Source organism: Bombina bombina, chromosome 9 (genome assembly GCF_027579735.1).
Source record: "Bombina bombina isolate aBomBom1 chromosome 9, aBomBom1.pri, whole genome shotgun sequence".
In the NCBI taxonomy this organism is placed as follows: Eukaryota; Metazoa; Chordata; class Amphibia; order Anura; family Bombinatoridae; genus Bombina; species Bombina bombina.
In genome coordinates this window covers 290,509,577-290,530,586 of record NC_069507.1, presented here as the reverse complement: position 1 = coordinate 290,530,586, position 21,010 = coordinate 290,509,577, and the positions used below count along the sequence as shown (strand labels likewise).

Genomic DNA, 21,010 nt, shown 5'->3' with positions numbered 1-21,010 from the left:
TTAGGGGTTAATAAATGTAGGTAGGTGTCGGCGATGTTAGGGACGGCAGATTAGGGGTTAATAATATTTAACTAGTGTTTGCAAGGCAGGAGTGCGGCGGTTTAGGGGTTAATATATTTATTATAGTGGCTGCGATGTCCGGTTCGGCAAATTAGGGGTTAAAATTGTTATTTTAGTGTTTGCAATGTGGGGAGGGCCTCGGTTTAGGGGTTAATAGGTAGTTTATGGGTGTTAGTGTACTTTTTAGCACTTTAGTTAAGAGTTTTATGCTACGGCGTTGTACCGTTAAACTCTTAACTACTGACTTTAAAATGCGGTACTTTTTTTATTTTTTGTAATTTAGTGTTTGTTTATTTTTGTAATTTAGTTTAGTTGATTTAATTGTAGATAATTGTAGGTAGTTTAGTTACTTAATTTATTGATAGTGTAGTGTTAGGTTTAATTGTAACTTAGGTTAGGATTTATTTTACAGGTAATTTTGTACTTATTTTAACTAGGTAGCTATTAAATAGTAAATAACTATTTAATAGCTATTGTACCTAGTTAAAATAAATACAAAGTTGCCAGTAAAATAAATATAAATCCAAAAATAGCTACAATATAATTATTCGTTATATTGTAGCTATATTAGGGATTATTTTACAGGTTAGTATTTAGCTTTAAATAGGAATAATTTATTTAATAAGATTTATTTTATTTTGTTAGATTTAAATTATATTTAATTTAGGGGGGTGTTAGGGTTAGACTTAGCTTTAGGGGTTAATACATTTATTATAGTAGCAGTGAGGTCCGGTCAGCAGATTAGGGGTTAATACTTGAAGTTAGTTGTCAGCGATGTTAGGGAGGGCAGATTAGGGGTTAATACTATTTATTATATGGTTTTTGAGGCGGGAGTGAGGCGGTTTAGGGGTTAATACATTTATTATAGTGGCGGCGAGGTCCGGTCGGCAGATTAGGGGTTAATAAGGGTAGGTAGGTAGCGGCAACGTTGGGGGGGGAGCAGATTAGGGGTTAATAAATATTATCTAGGTGTCGGCGATGTTAGGGGCAGCAGATTAGGGGTTAATAAATATTATGTAGGTGTCGGCGATGTTAGGGGCTGCAGATTAGGGGTACATAGGGATAATGTAGGTTGCGGCGGTGTGCGGTCGGCAGATTAGGGGTTAAAAAATTTAATTATAGTGGCGGCGATGTGGGGGGACCTCGGTTTAGGGGTGCATTGGTAGTTTATGGGTGTTAGTGTACTTTAGAGCACAGTAGTTAAGAGCTTTATGAACCGGCGTTAGCCCATAAAGCTCTTAACTACAGCCTTTCCATGGGCGTTAGGAGTCTTGTCGTTAGAGTTCTAACGCTCACTTCAGCCTAGACTCTAAATACCAGCGTTAGGAAGATCCCATTGAAAAGATAGGATACGCAATTGGCGTAAGGGGATCTGCGTATGGAAAAGTCGCGGCTGGAAAGTGAGCGTTAGACCCTTTCCTGACTGACTCTAAATACCAGCGGTCGGTAAAAACCAGCGTTAGGACCCCTTAACGCTGGTTTGGACGGCTAACGCAAAACTCTAAATCTAGGTGAGAGTTTCTCGAATGATCACAATGCTATATTGTTTTGTCTGTTAAAGCCCTGCCTCTGTGAATTAATTTTAAATAAAAAAGCTCCTGAGAATGACTTTTCATGTGCTAAGTACCTGTATTTGAAATAAAAACTGTGAGGTCTCCCAATAAATATGATACAATAGCCAATTCACACCTCTTAAAGGTACAGTCAAGCTCTATTCGTGTAACCCCTTTATTTACTGTGCAAGAAAAAAACTCATTTACATGTGTGACATTCTCCTATTGTTATCATAACCCTATGAATGCCATACATATCTTGTCAGGTTGAGCTTACTTCTATACGGCTAGATTACGAGTTGTGCGTTACGGTTTTAACGCTGAAAAAATGGCAATTTCAGCGTAAAAAGTCATGTCGGTATAGCTATACCGCAAGCATTTTAGCCTGTAATGCAGCGTCAAAAAATTAACGGCTAGATCACGAGTTTTGTCGGTAAGGCTGTGCGGTGCTAACGCTCCTTTTTTCTTACTGCTCCCTTTAAACAATGTTGGTATTACAAGTTTTCTGCAAGCCGGCGAAAAAGTGAGCTTTGAGCAAAATTTAGCTCCACATCTCACCTCGATACCAGCGTTGATTACAGTAGTGGTAAGCTGGCAAAACGTGCTCGTGCACGATTTCCCCATAGGAAACAATGGGACTGAGCTGAGTGAAAAAAAAACTAACACCTGCAAAAAAGCAGCGTTCAGCTCCTAACGCAGCCCCATTGTTTCCTATGGGGAAAGAAAATTTACATCTGCACCTAACCTAACACCCTTACATGAACCCCGAGTCTAAACACCCCTAATCTTACACTTATTAACCCCTAATCTGCCGCCCCCGCTATCGCTGACACCTACATTATAATTATTAACCCCTAATATACCGCTCCGGACATCTTCGCCACCTACATTATACTTATTAACCCCTAATCTGCTGCCCTCAACATCGCCGACACCTACATTATAGTTATTAACCCCTAATCTGCCTCCCCCAATGTCACCGCAACTATATTAAATGTATTAACCCCTAAACAGTTATCATTCAGGGACATTACATTTATGTTCCCTTTTTTTTTGTGTGTGAGCATAAGGGAGCATAAATTTAATGTCCCTGAATGATAACTGTTAAACGATCATTGAGTAAAGCAAAGGAAATACAAAGCATAAAAGCCATTACAAAGGAAGAAAAGTTTTTTAAAAAAACTAGTGCCATAAAGGGTTAATCCAAACACCTTTAAAAAGGAAGGAGCAGGTGAGACTGATTATCTTGACAAAGGCTTTGCAGCCGATACGCGTGGATACACTGTCCAAAAGCTCTAACTGGAAGGAAAGAACCGGATAGTGATCTGGAACTGGCCAAGACTACTATTACGTCTGCTCCCAGAACCGTACACCGGAATGAACCTGCCATTGAAAGAAATCTGAATGACTATCAGGGTTCAGAGCTGTGAACGGTAGGAGCATTTTTTCTATTGAACCAAGTGCGTGCACAAATTAAATCTACATCTACAAACCAGCTGATTGATGAAGGGAAACTGACTGACAGTCGCTCACACAAGGAGCTACGAGCTGTCCGAGATCACTGAGAGGTAAAAGGAAAGACCGCCTTCTGTGAGTAAACAACTTTGTCAAAACGGAGTGAAGGTAAAAATTTGTAACGCCAATAAAACAAGTGGCCATACCTGGAATACTCTGTGTATTATGTAAAGGATCACGGACCCTAAGGGTTAAATATCTATAAATATTTCTTTTGAAACATCCTACATTTGCACCTTTGTGTGAACTGTTCTATATACCATTAATTAACAGCTGTAAAATAGAGAGTGAACAAGTTTAATTGAGATAGAAGCAAGTAAAATCTTACCCAATGAATAAAAGGTTAATTAGGGGTGTGCAATCAACCTCCTTTACACTGTATCAAGTTGTAGATGTATAAGAACTAATATTGTCAGGAATAGTATAGATATGAGTAGCCAACGTTGTTGACAATTGTACACTTATATTGCTGCTTTGTACTAGTATATCTTTCAGGTTATTTAGACTTTTTTTAACAGACACCGGTGTCATACAGTTTGTTTTTAGGAAGGAGATTGATATATTGAATACTCTTACTTAGAAATCCAATAATTGTTCAATTTAAAAATAAAATATTCTTTTTACTAATAGCAGTGAACTTTCATTTATTAACAGTCTGCCTTCCTGGCGCCACCCACACCCTTTGTTTTTTGTAATTGTTTGTAATTTCACACTTTGTGAGGAGTGTGTTTAGTGGGTTTGGCCAGTACTGTTTTTAACTTAACTCCTAGACCACCCCTATTGATCTTTGTATTTATTTTAACTAGGTAGAATAGTTATTAAATAGTTATTAACTATTTAATAACTACCTAGCTAAAATAAGTACAAAATTACCTGTAAAATAAATCCTGACCTAAGTTAAAATAACACTACACTATCATAAACTAATTACCTAAACTACCTACAATTAATTACAATTAAATTAAATAAACTAAATTACGGGGGAAAAAAACACTAAATTACAGAAAATAAAAAAAGAATTACAAGAATTTTAAACTAATTACACCTAATCTAATCCCCCTAATAAAATAAAAAAGCCCCCCAAAATAAAAAAAATTCCCTACCCTATAATAAATTAAAAATAGCCCTTAAAAGGGCCTTTTGCAGGGCATTGCCCCAAAGTAATCAGCTCTTTTACCTGTAAACAAAAAATACAATACCTCCCCCAACATTACAACCCACCACCCACACACCCCTACTCTAAAACCCACCCAATCCCCCCTTAAAAAACCTAACGCTAACCCCCTGAAGATCACCCTACCTTGAGCCGTCTTCACCCAGCCGGGCACAAGTGGTCCCCCAGAGGGTCCGAAGTCTTCATCCGATCGGGGCAGAAGAGGTCCTCCAGACGGCAGAAATCTTCATCCAGGCGGCATCTTCTATCTTCATCCTTCCGGAGCGGAGCGGGTCCATTTTCAATCCAGCCGACGTGGAACATCCTCTTCAAACAAAGTCCTAACAAAGAATAAAGGTTCCTTTAAATTACGTCATCCAAGATGGCGTCCCTTGAATTCCGATGGGCTGGTAGAATCCTATCAGTCAATCAGATCTAAGGTAGGAAAAATCCTATTGGCTGATGTAATCAGCCAATCGGATTGAAGTTCAATCCGATTGGCTGATCCAATCAGCCAATAGGATTGACCTTGCATTCTATTGGCTGTTCCAATCAGCCAATAGAATGCGAGGTCAATCCTATTGGCTGATTGCATCAGCCAATAGGATTTTTCCTACCTTAATTCTTCATCTTCATCCTTCCGGAGCGGAGCGGGTCCATCTTCAATCCAGCCCACGCGGAGCATCCTCTTCAAACGAAGTACTAACGAAGAATGAAGGTTTCTTTAAATGACGTCATCCAAGATGGCGTCCCTTGAATTCCGATTGGCTGATAGAATCCTATCAGCCAATCGGAATTCAAGGGACGCCATCTTGGATGACGTCATTTAAAGAAACCTTCATTCTTTGTTAGTACTTCGTTTGAAGAGGATGCTCCGCGTCGGTTGGATTGCAGGTGGACCCGCTCCGCTCCGGAAGGATGAAGATAGAAGATGCCGCCTGCATGAAGATTTCTGCCGTCTGGAGGACCTCTTCTGCCCCGATCGGATGAAGACTTCGGACCCCCTGGAGGACCACTTGTGCCCGGCTGGGTGAAGACAGCTCAAGGTAGGGTGATCTTCAGGGGGTTAGTGTTAGGTGTTTTTAAGGGGGGATTGGGTGGGTTTTAGAGTAGGGGTGTGTGGGTGGTGGGTTGTAATGTTGGGGGGGTATTGTATTTTTTTTACAGATTACTTTGGGGCAATGCCCCGCAAAAGGCCCTTTTAAGGGCTATTTTTAATTTAGTATAGGGTAGGGAATTTTTTTTTATTTTGGGGGGCTTTTTTATTTTATTAGGGGGATTAGATTAGATGTAATTAGTTTAAAATTCTTGTAATTCTTTTTTTATTTTCTGTAATTTAGTGTTTGTTTTTTTCCGTAATTTAGTTTATTTTATTTAATTGTAATTAATTGTAGGTAGTTTAGGTAATTAGTTTAATGATAGTGTAGTGTTGGGTGTAATTGTAACTTTTTATTTTACAGGTAATTTTGTACTTATTTTAGCTAGGTAGTTATTAAATAGTTAATAACTATTTAATAACTATTGTATCTAGTTAAAATAAATACAAACTTACCTGTAAAATAAATATAAACCCTAAGCTAGCTACAATGTAACTATTAGTTATATTGTAGCTATCTTAGGGTTTATTTTATCGGTAAGTATTTAGTTTTAAATAGGATTAATTTATTTAATTATGTTAAATTTATTTCGTTTAATTTAAATTATATTTAAGTTAGGGGGGGTTAGACTTAGGGTTAGACTTAGGTTTAGGGGTTAATAAATTTATTATAGTAGCGACGAAGTTGGGGTCGGAAGATTAGGGGTTAATAAATGTAGGTAGGTGTCGGCGACATTGGGGGGGCAGATTAGGGGTTAATAAAATTTAACTAGTGTTTGCGAGGCGGGAGTGCTGCGGTTTAGGGGTTAATACATTTATTAAAGTGGCGGCAATGTCCGGTCGACAGATTAGGGGTTAATAATTGTAGGTAGGGGGCAGCAGATTAGGGGTTAATAAATATAATGTAGGTGTCGCCGATATTAGGGGCAGCAGATTAGGGGTTCATAGGTATAATGTAGGTGGCGGCGGTGTCCAGTCGGCAGATTAGGGGTTAAAAAAAAATATTTTAGTGTTTGCAATGTGGGGGGGGCCTCGGTTTAGGGGTTAATAGGTAGTTTATGGGTGTTAGTGTACTTTTTAGCACTTTAGTTAAGAGCTTTATGTTACAGCGTTAGCCCATAAAACTCTTAACTACTGACTTTCAAATGCGGTAGGAGTCTTGCCAGGAGAGGCTGTACCGCTCACTTCTTCCAAGACTCGTAATACTGGGGTTAGGCAAATCCCATTAAAAAGATAGGATACGCAATTGACGTAAGGGGATTTGCGGTAGCCTTGAGTCACAGAAGAAAAGTGAGCGGTACACCTGTACCTGCCAGACTCGTAATACCAGCGGGCGGTAAAAAGCAGCGTTAGGACCCCTTAACGCTGCTTTTTTACCCTAACGCTAAACTCGTGATCTAGCCGTAAGTTTTTGCGTTGGATTTCCATAGCGCCGGTATTACAAGTTCAGTGGTGAGGCTAAAATGCTTGCGTTCCAGCCTATACCGACACAATCCATTCCGCTATCTGAAAGCAGTAGTTATGAGTCTAAAAAATGTTTCACAAAACTCATAACTAAACCGTTACATAGTACACAAACACCCATAAACTACCTATTAACCCCTAAACTGTCACCCTCCTGCATTGCAAACACTATTTAAAACTTATTAACCCCTAATCTGCCACGGCCCACATCGCCACCACTATAATAAAGCTTATTAACCCCTATTCCGCCACTCCCCGACATTGCCACCACTAATAAAAGTTATTAACCCCTAAACCTCTGGCCTCCCACATCACCGCCACTAAATAAACCTATTAACCCCTAAATCGCCAGCCCCTCACATCGCAAAAAAATAAATTAAACTATTAACCCCTTAACTTTATATTAAAATTACAATATCCCTATCTTAAAATAAATAAAAACTTACCTGTGAAATTAGAAAAAAACTAAGTTTAAACTAACAATTAACCTAACATAACTATTATACTAAAATTAATATAACTACCAATTAAATAAACTAAATTACACATTAAAAAAATAACACTACTAAAAAAAGTCTAAAATTACAAAAAATAAAAAATTCTAAATTCCGAAAAATAGCAAACACTAAATTACGAAATTATCAAAAATAAAAACAATTACACCTAATCTAATAGCCCTATAAAAATAAAAAAGCTCCCCCAAAATAAAAACACCCCCTAGCCTACAATAATAATAGCCCTGAAAAGGGCCTTTTGTAGGGCATTGCCCTAATGAAATCAGCTCTTTTACCTGAAAAAAAATACAAAGACCCTCCAACAGTAAAAGCCACCACGCAACCAACCCCCCAAAATAAAAAAACCTAACTCTAACAAAAACCTAAGCTACCCATTGCCCTGAAAAGGGCATTTGTATGGGCATTGCCCTTAAAAGGGCATTGGACTCTTTTACATTGCCCTGAAAAGGGCATTCAGCTCTCTTACATAAAGCCCAAACCCTAAAAAAAAACACCCAAAAAGACTAACCCCCAAAGATCCACTCACAGTCTCTGAAGTCTGGACATCCAGGCGGCAAGAGTCTTCATCCATCCCAGCGGCGTCTTCTATCTATTCCGGCGACGTGGAGCGGGTCCATCCTTAAAGACATCCGGTGCGGAGGGTCCTCTTCATACGGTCACCGCCGTACACTGGATCTTCAATGCAAGGGAACCTTTTCAAAATGGTGTCCCTTGCGTTCCTATTGGCTGATTTGATTTGAGAGCTACTGAAATCCTATTGGCTGTTCAAATCAGCCAATAGGATGAAAGCTAATGAAATTCTATTGGCTATTCAAATCACTAAATAAACCTATTAACCCCTATACTGCCGACCTCCGCAATAGCAACTACTAAAATAAGCCTATTAATCCCTAAACCGCCTGCCCCCCACATTGCGGCACACTAAATTAAACTATTAACCCCTAAACCTAACACCCGCTAACTTTAAATAAAAGTTACAATATAACTACCTTCAAATAAATAAAAACTTACCTGTGAAATAAAATAAAACCTAAGCTTAAACTATAAATAAACCTAACATAACTATTTTACGAAAAATAAAAAAAATCTAAGATTACAAAAAATAATAAATTAAATTATCCAAAATAATAAAAATTAAACCTAATCTAATACCCCTATAAAAACAAAAAAGCCACCCCAAAATAAAAACACCCCCTAATCTAACAATAAACTAACAATAACCCTTAAAAGGGCAGTTTGTAGGGCATTGCCCTAAGTTAAACAGCTCTTTTACATTAAAAAATTACAAAGTACCACCTAACAGTAACCCCCCCCCCCCACCCAACCAACCCCTCAAAATAAAAAAAAAACTAACTTGAAAAAAAAAACTAAGCTACCCATTGCCCCTAAAGGGGCATTTGTATGGGCATTGACCTCAAAAGGGCAATCAGCTCTTTAGTGTCCATAAGAAAAATAAAATCCAAATCTAAACTCCCCACAAAAAACAAAAACAAAAAACCTTACAAAAACCTCGAAATAGGTACTCAACATTCCTAAAGTCCGGCAGTGAAGGTCTTCTTCCAGACGGCTCGATCTTCATCCAGCGTGGGAAATCTTCCTTCTTCATCTGGAGCAAAGTCGGCCGCGGAGCCATACAGCGTGGAGGATCCTCTTCATGCGATTGTTACCGCACACTGAAGATTGAATGCAAGGTACCCGTTTTATATTTGGGGTACCTTGCATTCCTATTGGCTGAAATGTTCAAATCGGCCAACAGAATGAGAGCTACTGAAATCCTATTGGCTGATTTGAACAGCCAATAGGAATGCAAGGTACTCCAAATATAAAACGGGTACCTTGCATTCAATCTTTAGTGTGCGGTGACGATCACATTAAAATGATCCCCCATGCTGGATGGCTCCGCAGCCGTTCCTGCTCTACTGCCACTTTCGCTCCGCGCCGCCTTCGCTCTGGATGAAGAAGGAAGATGTCCCCGCGCTGGATGAAGAAGGAGCCGCCTGGAAGAAGACCTTCACCGCCGGACTTCAGGAATGGTGAGTACCTATTGCAGGGCTAGTGTCAGTTTTTTTTTTGTTTTCTTTTAAGGGCAATTCCCATACAAATGCCCCTTTAGGGGCGATGGGTAGCTTAGGTTTTTTTTAGAGTTATTTTTTTTTTTATTTTGGGGGGTTGCTTGGGTGGGGGGGCTTTACTGTTAGGTGGTACTTTGTAATTTTTTAATGTAAAGGAGCTGTTTAACTTAGGGCAATGCCCTACAAACGGCCCTTTTAAGGGCTATTGGTAGTTTATTGTTAGATTAGGAGGTGTTTTTATTTTGGGGTGGCTTTTTGTTTTTATAGGGGTATTAGATTAGGTTTCATTTTTATTATTTTGGATAATTTTGTTTATTATTATTTGTAATCTTAGATTTGTTTTATTTTTCATAATTTTAGAGGTTTTTTTTGTAATGTTAGTTTTTTTGTTATTTTTTCGTAGTGTTTTGTAATTTAGGCTTTTTATTTTTATTTTATTTATTTTTTTCAAAATAGTTATGTTAGGTTTATTTATAGTTTAAGCTTATTTTTTTTTTTATTTAGTAGAGAAAAAAACACATTCAATCGTGAAACTTTATTGTAACCATATTAAAACGTTCCTTAAGACACAGGAACTAATACACACATACAATTCCTTTTTGTCTTCTGAATAAAGGGTTAATTTTCAGTCTCACCCTCACTGAAAATGAACCCTTTATTCAGAAGACAAAAAGGAATTGTATGTGTGTAGTTCCGGTGTCTTAAGGAACGTTTTATTATGGTTACATTAACGTTTCACGTTTTAATGTGTTTTTTTTTCTCTACTAACTCCACAATTTATATACTGTTTGTTTAATACTGTGCTCAATTTAGCATAGTGGAGATACCTATTCCCAAAAATCTTTTGGTATTTTTTTTTTATTTCACAGGTAAGTTTTTATTTATTTTTAGGTAGTTATAGTCTAACTTTTATTTGTAGGGGGTGTTAGGTTAAGGGGTTAATAGTTTAATTTAGTGTGTTGCGATGTGTGGGCCCAACGGTTCAGCGGTTAATAGCTTTATTTTAATAGTAGCTATGTGGGGGGTTGGCGATTTAGGGGTTAATAGGTTTATTTTAGTAGTTGCGATATGAGGGTTGGTGGTTTAGGGGTTAATAGGTTTATTTAGGTGTTAGCAATGCAGGGGTGACAGTTTTGGGTTAATAGCTTTATTTAGTGTAGGGCAGCGGTTTAGGGGTTAATAACTTTATTTAGTGTTGGGTAGCGGTTTAGGGGTTAATAACTTTATTTAGTGTCGGATAGCGGTTTAGGGGTTAATAACTTTATTTAGTGTTGGGTAGCGGTTTAGGGGTTCATAACTTTATTTAGTGTTGGGTAGCGGTTTAGGGGTTCATAACTTTATTTAGTGTTGGGTAGCGGTTTAGGGGTTCATAACTTTATTTAGTGTTGGGTAGCGGTTTAGGGGTTCATAACTTTATTTAGTGTCGGGTAGCGGTTTAGGGGTTAATAACTTTATTTAGTGTCAGTGATGTTGGGGGGCGGCAGATTAGGGTTATTTGGACCAGGGGTTTATGTTGGACTTTCTTGTCCCCATAGACATCAATGGGGAATGCATTATAGTGATCGTCATTCCGCAACTGCAGGTGTTAATTTTTTTCTAACACTTTTTCTCCATTGATGTCTATGGGGGGAAACGTGCACGAGCACGTCAAGTCAGGACATGGCTTTTGTGTGGTATGGAGCTTATGACACCATAACGCACAGCACAAGAAGGTTTTTTTGTTAACTTGTAATGGCAGCACTATGGAATATGCGGTACTACTAACTTTTTAGCGTTATTTACTCACCGGGTTAAGCGTATACCTTGTAATCTCAGTGCTTGTTTGTTAAAGCACCGTTTGTATTTTGGGGCTAATTGAAATCAAAAGAGAGACTATGGGGCCTATTTAACAAATGTCTGTCGGACCTAATCCGACAGTGCGGATCAGGTTCGACAGACCTCGCTGAATGCGGAGAGCAATACGCTCTCCGTATTTAGCATTGCACCAGCAGCTCTTGTGAGTTGCTGGTGCAACGCCGCCCCCTGCAGATTCGCGGCCAATCGGCCACCAGCAGGGAGGTGTCAATCAACCCGATCGTACTTGATGGGGTTGAATTGCAGTGATGTCTGTCCGCCTGCTCAGAGCAGACGGACAGGTTATGGAGCAGCGGTCTTGATAAATGGGCCCCTATGTGTTTCTAATATCTTCTTGTAGTGTAGTCTCTCCATCCTCCTTAGAAGATGCATTCAGATGGGTTAGCAGTGGTGCAGATGGAAACGGATTACATTAACTATAAAAGCCACGATTACGCTATCTCCTTTAAAAATATTATTTAACAAAGACACCAGTACTGCTAGTAACAATCACAACGACTTACAATCAAATATTACAAATGAAAAATAAAAAACACAACATTTGTAGATGCTGAGGTGACTTTTCCTCCAGATACCCTTAGCTGTACAGGATATCACTTACATACAAATCTATACATATGTAATTGTGTGCCCTCTCCAATGGGAATGACTGGAGCTTTAATGAATCATTGTATGTTAATAAACCTCTAGAATGGCTCCTGTGGTCATTTTAGAGTGGTTTACATACGTGCACGATAAAAGGTTGCAAATAGTAGCAAAACTGCATTAATGATGTCTGAAATGTCCTTTCAAAAGACAAAACTGGTCTTGAAAAGTTTTTGAAAAGTAACTCAAAAAAGTATTGTGATTGCTGAGAGCTTTTTCGCCCCTTAGGAAAAATAGGGTTTTTATCCAGGATCCAAAAACCTTTTTGCGAGCGCTGGAATTAGGTGAAAACGTAATTTTGTGATCACTCTAAATCGAAGAGTAGCATGAAAAAGAGCCGAGAGCCACTGCTGATAGATTATGATCAAGGACTATTTTACTAAAACCTTAGACTAAATTAAAAGAGATATGTTATCATTTATTTCATGACGCCTTTGCCTCTAATATAGATGTAGAACCTAAACTTATGACGGCCAACACTCAGTATCAGGGCAAGACCACTAAACTGCAGTCTAGCACTAATCTAGGAGCTCATTTTTTATCATTGAAGGCTCACAGTATACACAGTAGGAGCCATACAGTTTTAGTAGCAAAGGAAGGGTTTTGCATAATGATATATAGAAAATAATCTGCACCATTGAAACTACAAAATCCCAAGGATTTGTTACCTTCTGTGCCAAATACAAATGTTAATGTTCTCTTGTAAAATCCTGTTGTGTGACTAAGGTTAGAGTTAAAACGTGACATTTTCTGCTGTGTTGCTTCCTTGCTAATCATTACAAATTATTTCTGTTTTCAAACCATCTCTACAATTTTTATATATTTATGGTTCTATTTACGATTTAGTTTTTCTGTCACATATTGATACCGTCACTGTAAAAAAGTTATATGTCGACCTTTCTTTGCATACAATTTAATGTGCTATTTGCCCAATAGGATGGCTGAGGAAGAGAAGTCACAAGATGAGCCGCTGATAGGGTACTTCAAGTCGTACCGTGAGCTTTTCGAGTTCTTCTGTAGCAACACTACTATTCATGGAGCCATCCGACTTGTGTGTTCCCGCAACAACCGAATGAAGACAGCCTTCTGGCTAGTCCTCTTCCTGGCAACGTTTGGACTTATGTACTGGCAGTTTGGACTTCTTTTTGGACAATACTTTAGTTATCCAGTCAGCATCAATGTCAATGTTAACTCTGACCGACTTCCCTTCCCAGCAGTGACTATTTGTACTTTAAACCCATACAGGTAAGTGCATATTGCAGGCAAACATGTTTATCTTCCATTTTTGTGCACAACCAATTATGTAGGACAATTGCTCATTGGCTGTTCAGGGATAACATAATCACTGCAACCCTAACAAGAAGAAATAGGGTTCTTTTCCACCTAACATCCATTTTTAAAGAGTAAAATCATTAGTCCATTAACAAAATACTATCACAGGTACATACAGTATATATCTAAATGAATATATGCAGATATATATACAGACAGCTAGATAGGGCTAGAATACAAGTGGCGTGCTAAAGTTAGTGCAGGTCACGATGAGCAATATTGCAACTTCAATAACTTGGATTACAAGTGAACGGGTGCACTCCAGCACAAACAGAATATGTGCTCACCTGGGCCTAGATTTGGAGTTCGGCGGTAGCCGTCAAAACCAGCGTTAGAGGCTCCTAACGCTGGTTTTGGGCGCCCGCTGGTATTTGGAGTCAGTGATTAAAGGGTCTAACGCTCACTTTTCAGCCGCGACTTTTCCATACCGCAGATCCCCCTACGCCATTTGCGTAGCCTATCTTTTCAATGGGATCTTTCTAACGCTGGTATTTAGAGTCGTTTCTGAAGTGAGCGTTAGAGCTCTAACGACAAGATTCCAGCCGCCTGAAAATAGCAGGAGTTAAGAGCTTTCTGGCTAATGCCGGTTCATAAAGCTCTTAACTACTGTACCCTAAAGTACACTAACACCCATAAACTACCTATGTACCCCTAAACCGAGCTCCCCCCACATCGCCGCCACTCGATTAAAATTTTTAACCCCTAATCTGCCGACCGCCACCTACGTTATACTTATGTACCCCTAATCTGCTACCCCTAACACCGCCGATCCCTATATTATATTTATTAACCCCTAATCTGCCCCCCTCAACGTCGCCGCAAGCTACTTAAAATAATTAACCCCTAATCTTCCGACCGCAAATCGCCGCCACCTACGTTATCCCTATGTACCCCTAATCTGCTACCCCTAACACCGCCGACCCCTATATTATATTTATTAACCCCTAATCTGCCCCCCTCAACGTCGCCGACACCTGCCTACACTTATTAACCCCTAATCTGCCGAGCGGACCTGAGCGCTACTATAATAAAGTTATTAACCCCTAATCCGCCTCACTAACCCTATCATAAATAGTATTAACCCCTAATCTGCCCTCCCTAACATCGCCGACACCTAACTTCAATTATTAACCCCTAATCTGCCGACCGGAGCTCACCGCTATTCTAATAAATGTATTAACCCCTAAAGCTAAGTCTAACCCTAACACTAACACCCCCCTAAGTTAAATATAATTTTTATCTAACAAAATAAATTAACTCTTATTAAATAAATGATTCCTATTTAAAGCTAAATACTTACCTGTAAAATACATCCTAATATAGCTACAATATAAATTATAATTATATTATAGCTATTTTAGGATTAATATTTATTTTACAGGTAACTTTGTAATTATTTTAACCAGGTACAATAGCTATTAAATAGTTAAGAACTATTTAATAGTTACCTAGTTAAAATAATAACAAAATTACCTGTAAAATAAGTCCTAACCTAAGATATAATTAAACCTAACACTACCCTATCAATAAAATAATTAAATAAAATACCTACAATTACCTACAATTAACCTAACACTACACTATCAATAAATTAATTAAACACAATTGCTACAAATAAATACAATTAAATAAACTAGCTAAAGTACAAAAAATAAAAAAGATCTAAGTTACAGAAAATAAAAAAATATTTACAAACATAATAAAAATATTACAACAATTTTAAACTAATTACACCTACTCTAAGCCCCCTAATAAAATAACAAAGCCCCCCAAAATAAAAAATTCCCTACCCTATTCTAAATTAAAAAAGTTACAAGCTCTTTTACCTTACCAGCCCTGAACAGGGCCCTTTGCGGGGCATGCCCCAAGAATTTCAGCTCTTTTGCCTGTAAAAAAACACATACAATACCCCCCCCCCAACATTACAACCCACCACCCACATACCCCTAATCTAACCCAAACCCCCCTTAAATAAACCTAACACTAAGCCCCTGAAGATCTTCCTACCTTGTCTTCACCATACCAGGTTCACCGATCCGTCCTGAAGAGCTCCTCCGATGTCCTGATCCAAGCCCAAGCGGGGGCTGAAGAGGTCCATGATCCGGTCAAAGTCTTCATCCAAGCGGGGCAGAAGAGGATCTTCCATCCGATTGAAGTCATCATCCAGGCGGCATCTTCGATCTTCTTCCATCCGGAGCGAAGCGGCAGGATCCTGAAGACATCCAGCGCGGAACATCCATCCGGACCGACGACTGAATGACGAATGACTGTTCCTTTAAGGGACGTCATCCAAGATGGCGTCCCTCGAATTCCGATTGGCTGATAGGATTCTATCAGCCAATCGGAATTAAGGTAGGAATTTTCTGATTGGCTGATGGAATCAGCCAATCAGAATCAAGTTCAATCCGATTGGCTGATCCAATCAGCCAATCAGATTGAGCTCGCATTCTATTGGCTGTTCCGATCAGATGAAGATGCCGCCTGGATGATGACTTCAATCGGATGGAAGATCCTCTTCTGCCCCGCTTGGATGAAGACTTTGACCGGATCATGGACCTCTTCAGCCCCCGCTTGGGCTTGGATCAGGACATCGGAGGAGCTCTTCAGGACGGATCGGTGAACCTGGTATGGTGAAGACAAGGTAGGAAGATCTTCAGGGGCTTAGTGTTAGGTTTATTTAAGGGGGGTTTGGGTTAGATTAGGGGTATGTGGGTGGTGGGTTGTAATGTTGGGGGGGGGTATTGTATGTGTTTTTTTTACAGGCAAAAGAGCTGAAATTCTTGGGGCATGCCCCGCAAAGGGCCCTGTTCAGGGCTGGTAAGGTAAAAGAGCTTGTAACTTTTTTAATTTAGAATAGGGTAGGGAATTTTTTATTTTGGGGGGCTTTGTTATTTTATTAGGGGGCTTAGAGTAGGTGTAATTAGTTTAAAATTGTTGTAATATTTTTATTATGTTTGTAAATATTTTTTTATTTTCTGTAACTTAGATCTTTTTTATTTTTTGTACTTTAGCTAGTTTATTTAATTGTATTTATTTGTAGGAATTGTGTTTAATTAATTTATTGATAGTGTAGTGTTAGGTTAATTGTAGGTAATTGTAGGTAGTTTATTTAATTATTTTATTGATAGGGTAGTGTTAGGTTTAATTATATCTTAGGTTAGGACTTATTTTACAGGTAATTTTGTTATTATTTTAACTAGGTAACTATTAAATAGTTCTTAACTATTTAATAGCTATTGTACCTGGTTAAAATAATTACAAAGTTACCTGTAAAATAAATATTAATCCTAAAATAGCTATAATATAATTATAATTTATATTGTAGCTATATTAGGATTTATTTTACAGGTAAGTATTTAGCTTTAAATAGGAATAAGTTATTTAATAAGAGTTAATTTATTTCGTTAGAATAAAATTATATTTAATTTAGGGGGGTGTTAGTGTTAGGGTTAGACTTAGCTTTAGGGGTTAATACATTTATTAGAATAGCGGTGAGCTCCGGTCGGCAGATTAGGGGTTAATAATTGAAGTTAGGTGTCGGCGATGTTAGGGAGGGCAGATTAGGGGTTAATACTATTTATGATAGGGTTAGTGAGGCGGATTAGGGGTTAATAACTTTATTATAGTAGCGCTCAGGTCCGCTCGGCAGATTAGGGGTTAATAAGTGTAGGCAGGTGTCGGCGACGTTGAGGGGGGCAGATTAGGGGTTAATAAATATAATATAGGGGTCGGCGATGTTAGGGCAGCAGATTAGGGGTACATAGGGATAACGTAGGTTGCGGCGGTTTACGGAGCGGCAGATTAGGGGTTTAAAAAAATATGCAGGGGTCAGCGATAGTGGGGGCGGCAGATTAGGGGTTAATAAGTGTAAGGTTAGGGGTGTTTAGACTCGGGGTACATGTTAGAGTGTTAGGTGCAGACGTAGGAAGTGTTTCCCCATAGGAAACAATGGGGCTGCGTTAGGAGCTGAACGCTGCTTTTTTGCAGGTGTTAGGTTTTTTTTCAGCTCAAACAGCCCCATTGTTTCCTATGGGAGAATCGTGCACGAGCACGTTTTTGAGGCCGGCCGCGTCCGTAAGCAACTCTGGTATCGAGAGTTGCATTTGCGGTAAAAATGCTCTACGCTCCTTTTTTGGAGCCTAACGCAGCATTTGATTAAACTCTCGATACCAGAGTTAAATTTATGGTGCGGCCAGAAAAAAGCCCGCGGAGCGTTAGCAGCCCTTTTACCGCCGAACTCCAAATCTAGGCCCTGGTTTGCTCAACTGAAGACCATGGGGCCAATTTATCACAGTCCGAATGGGGCCGTATACAGGAGAGTTAAGTAGGAGTTAAGAAGCTGAAGCTGCGGACATAAATCTGCCTGATCTCATACAATCAGGTTGATTGACACCCCCTGAATCTGCAGGGGGCGGCATTGCACAAGCAGTTCACCAGAACTGCTTGGGCAATGTTAAATGCCGACAGCGTATGCTGTCAGCATTCAGCTATTTCAGGCGGACATGATCGCTACAACGGATCATGTCCGACAGTTAGTAAAATCGGCCGCCTAGTGTAAAGTGTAAGTGGCACCAAAAAAAAGTGCACCAAACACATTTAAATGAAGTAAATATAAATATATACATATACATATATATATATATATGCATATGGGTGTGAATATATACACGTATATACTGTATATATATGCATATGGGTGTGAATATATACACGTATATACTGTATATATATATATATATATATATATATATATATATATGCATATGGGTGTGAATATATACACGTATATACTGTATATATATATATATATATGCATATGGGTGTGAATATATACACGTATATACTGTATATATATATATATATGCATATGGGTGTGAATATATACACGAATATACTGTATATATATATGCATATGGGTGTGAATATATACACTTATATACTGTATATATATATGCATATGGGTGTGAATATATACACATATATACTGTATATATATATATGCATATGGGTGTGAATATATACACGTATATACTGTATATATATATGCATATGGGTGTGAATATATACACGTATATACTGTATATATATATGCATATGGGTGTGAATATATACACGTATATACTGTATATATATATGCATATGGGTGTGAATATATACACGTATATACTGTATATATATATATGCATATGGGTGTGAATATATACACGTATATACTGTATATATATATGCATATGGGTGTGAATATATACACGTATATACTGTATATATATATGCATATGGGTGTGAATATATACACGTATATACTGTATATATATGCATATGGGTGTGAATATATACACGTATATACTGTGTATATATATATATATATATATATATATATATATATATATATATATATATATATATATATGCATATGGGTGTGAATATATACACGTATATACTGTATATATATATATATATATATATGCATATGGGTGTGAATATATACACATATATACTGTATATATATATATGCATATGGGTGTGAATATATACACGTATATACTGTATATATATATATATATATATATGCATATGGGTGTGAATATATACACGTATATACTGTATATATATATGCATATGGGTGTGAATATATACACGTATATACTGTATATATATATATATATATATATATATATATATATATGCATATGGGTGTGAATATATACACGTATATACTGTATATATATATATATATATGCATATGGGTGTGAATATATACACGTATATACTGTATATATATATATATATGCATATGGGTGTGAATATATACACGAATATACTGTATATATATATGCATATGGGTGTGAATATATACACTTATATACTGTATATATATATGCATATGGGTGTGAATATATACACATATATACTGTATATATATATATGCATATGGGTGTGAATATATACACGTATATACTGTATATATATATGCATATGGGTGTGAATATATACACGTATATACTGTATATATATATGCATATGGGTGTGAATATATACACGTATATACTGTATATATATATGCATATGGGTGTGAATATATACACGTATATACTGTATATATATATATGCATATGGGTGTGAATATATACACGTATATACTGTATATATATATGCATATGGGTGTGAATATATACACGTATATACTGTATATATATATGCATATGGGTGTGAATATATACACGTATATACTGTATATATATGCATATGGGTGTGAATATATACACGTATATACTGTGTATATATATATATATATATATATATATATATATATATATATATATATATGCATATGGGTGTGAATATATACACGTATATACTGTATATATATATATATATATATATGCATATGGGTGTGAATATATACACATATATACTGTATATATATATATGCATATGGGTGTGAATATATACACGTATATACTGTATATATATATATATATATATATGCATATGGGTGTGAATATATACACGTATATACTGTATATATATATGCATATGGGTGTGAATATATACACGTATATACTGTATATATATATATATATATATGCATATGGGTGTGAATATATACACATATATACTGTATATATATATGCATATGGGTGTGAATATATACACGTATATACTGTATATATATATATATATATATATATGCATATGGGTGTGAATATATACACGTATATACTGTATATATATATGCATATGGGTGTGAATATATACACATATATACTGTATATATATATATATATATATATATATATATATATATATATATATATATGCATATGGGTGTGAATATATACACATATATACTGTATATATATATGCATATGGGTGTGAATATATACACATATATACTGTATATATATATGCATATGGGTGTGAATATATACACTTATATACTGTATATATATATATATATATATATATGCATATGGGTGTGAATATATACACATATATACTGTATATATATATATATATATATGCATATGGGTGTGAATATATACACGTATATACTGTATATATATATATATATATATATATATATATATATATATGCATATGGGTGTGAATATATACACGTATATACTGTATATATATATATATATATATATATATATATATATATATATGCATATGGGTGTGAATATATACACGTATATACTGTGTATATATATATATATATATATATATATATGCATATGGGTGTGAATATATACACATATATACTGTATATATATATATGCATATGGGTGTGAATATATACACGTATATACTGTATATATATATATATATATATATGCATATGGGTGTGAATATATACACATATATACTGTATATATATATGCATATGGGTGTGAATATATACACGTATATACTGTATATATATATGCATATGGGTGTGAATATATACACGTATATATTGTATATATATATATATATATATATATATATGCATATGGGTGTGAATATATACACATATATACTGTATATATATATGCATATGGGTGTGAATATATACACGTATATACTGTATATATATATATATATATGCATATGGGTGTGAATATATACACGTATATACTGTATATATATATATATGCATATGGGTGTGAATATATACACGTATATACTGTATATATATATATATATATATATATATATATGCATATGGGTGTGAATATATACACGTATATACTGTATATATATA

The 21,010-nt window shown here is 36.5% G+C and overlaps 1 protein-coding gene across 1 annotated transcript in view; it reads left to right on the top strand.

The window, feature by feature from the left end:
• Nucleotides 1-12,864: 12,864 nt before the first annotated feature.
• Nucleotides 12,865-21,010, top strand: part of LOC128640611 (amiloride-sensitive sodium channel subunit alpha-like) — a 449,879-nt gene continuing 441,733 nt past the window's right edge. The window contains exon 1 of the mRNA XM_053693080.1: nt 12,865-13,172. Coding sequence (XP_053549055.1) covers nt 12,865-13,172 — 308 coding nt within the window. The remainder of the gene's footprint in view (nt 13,173-21,010) is intronic.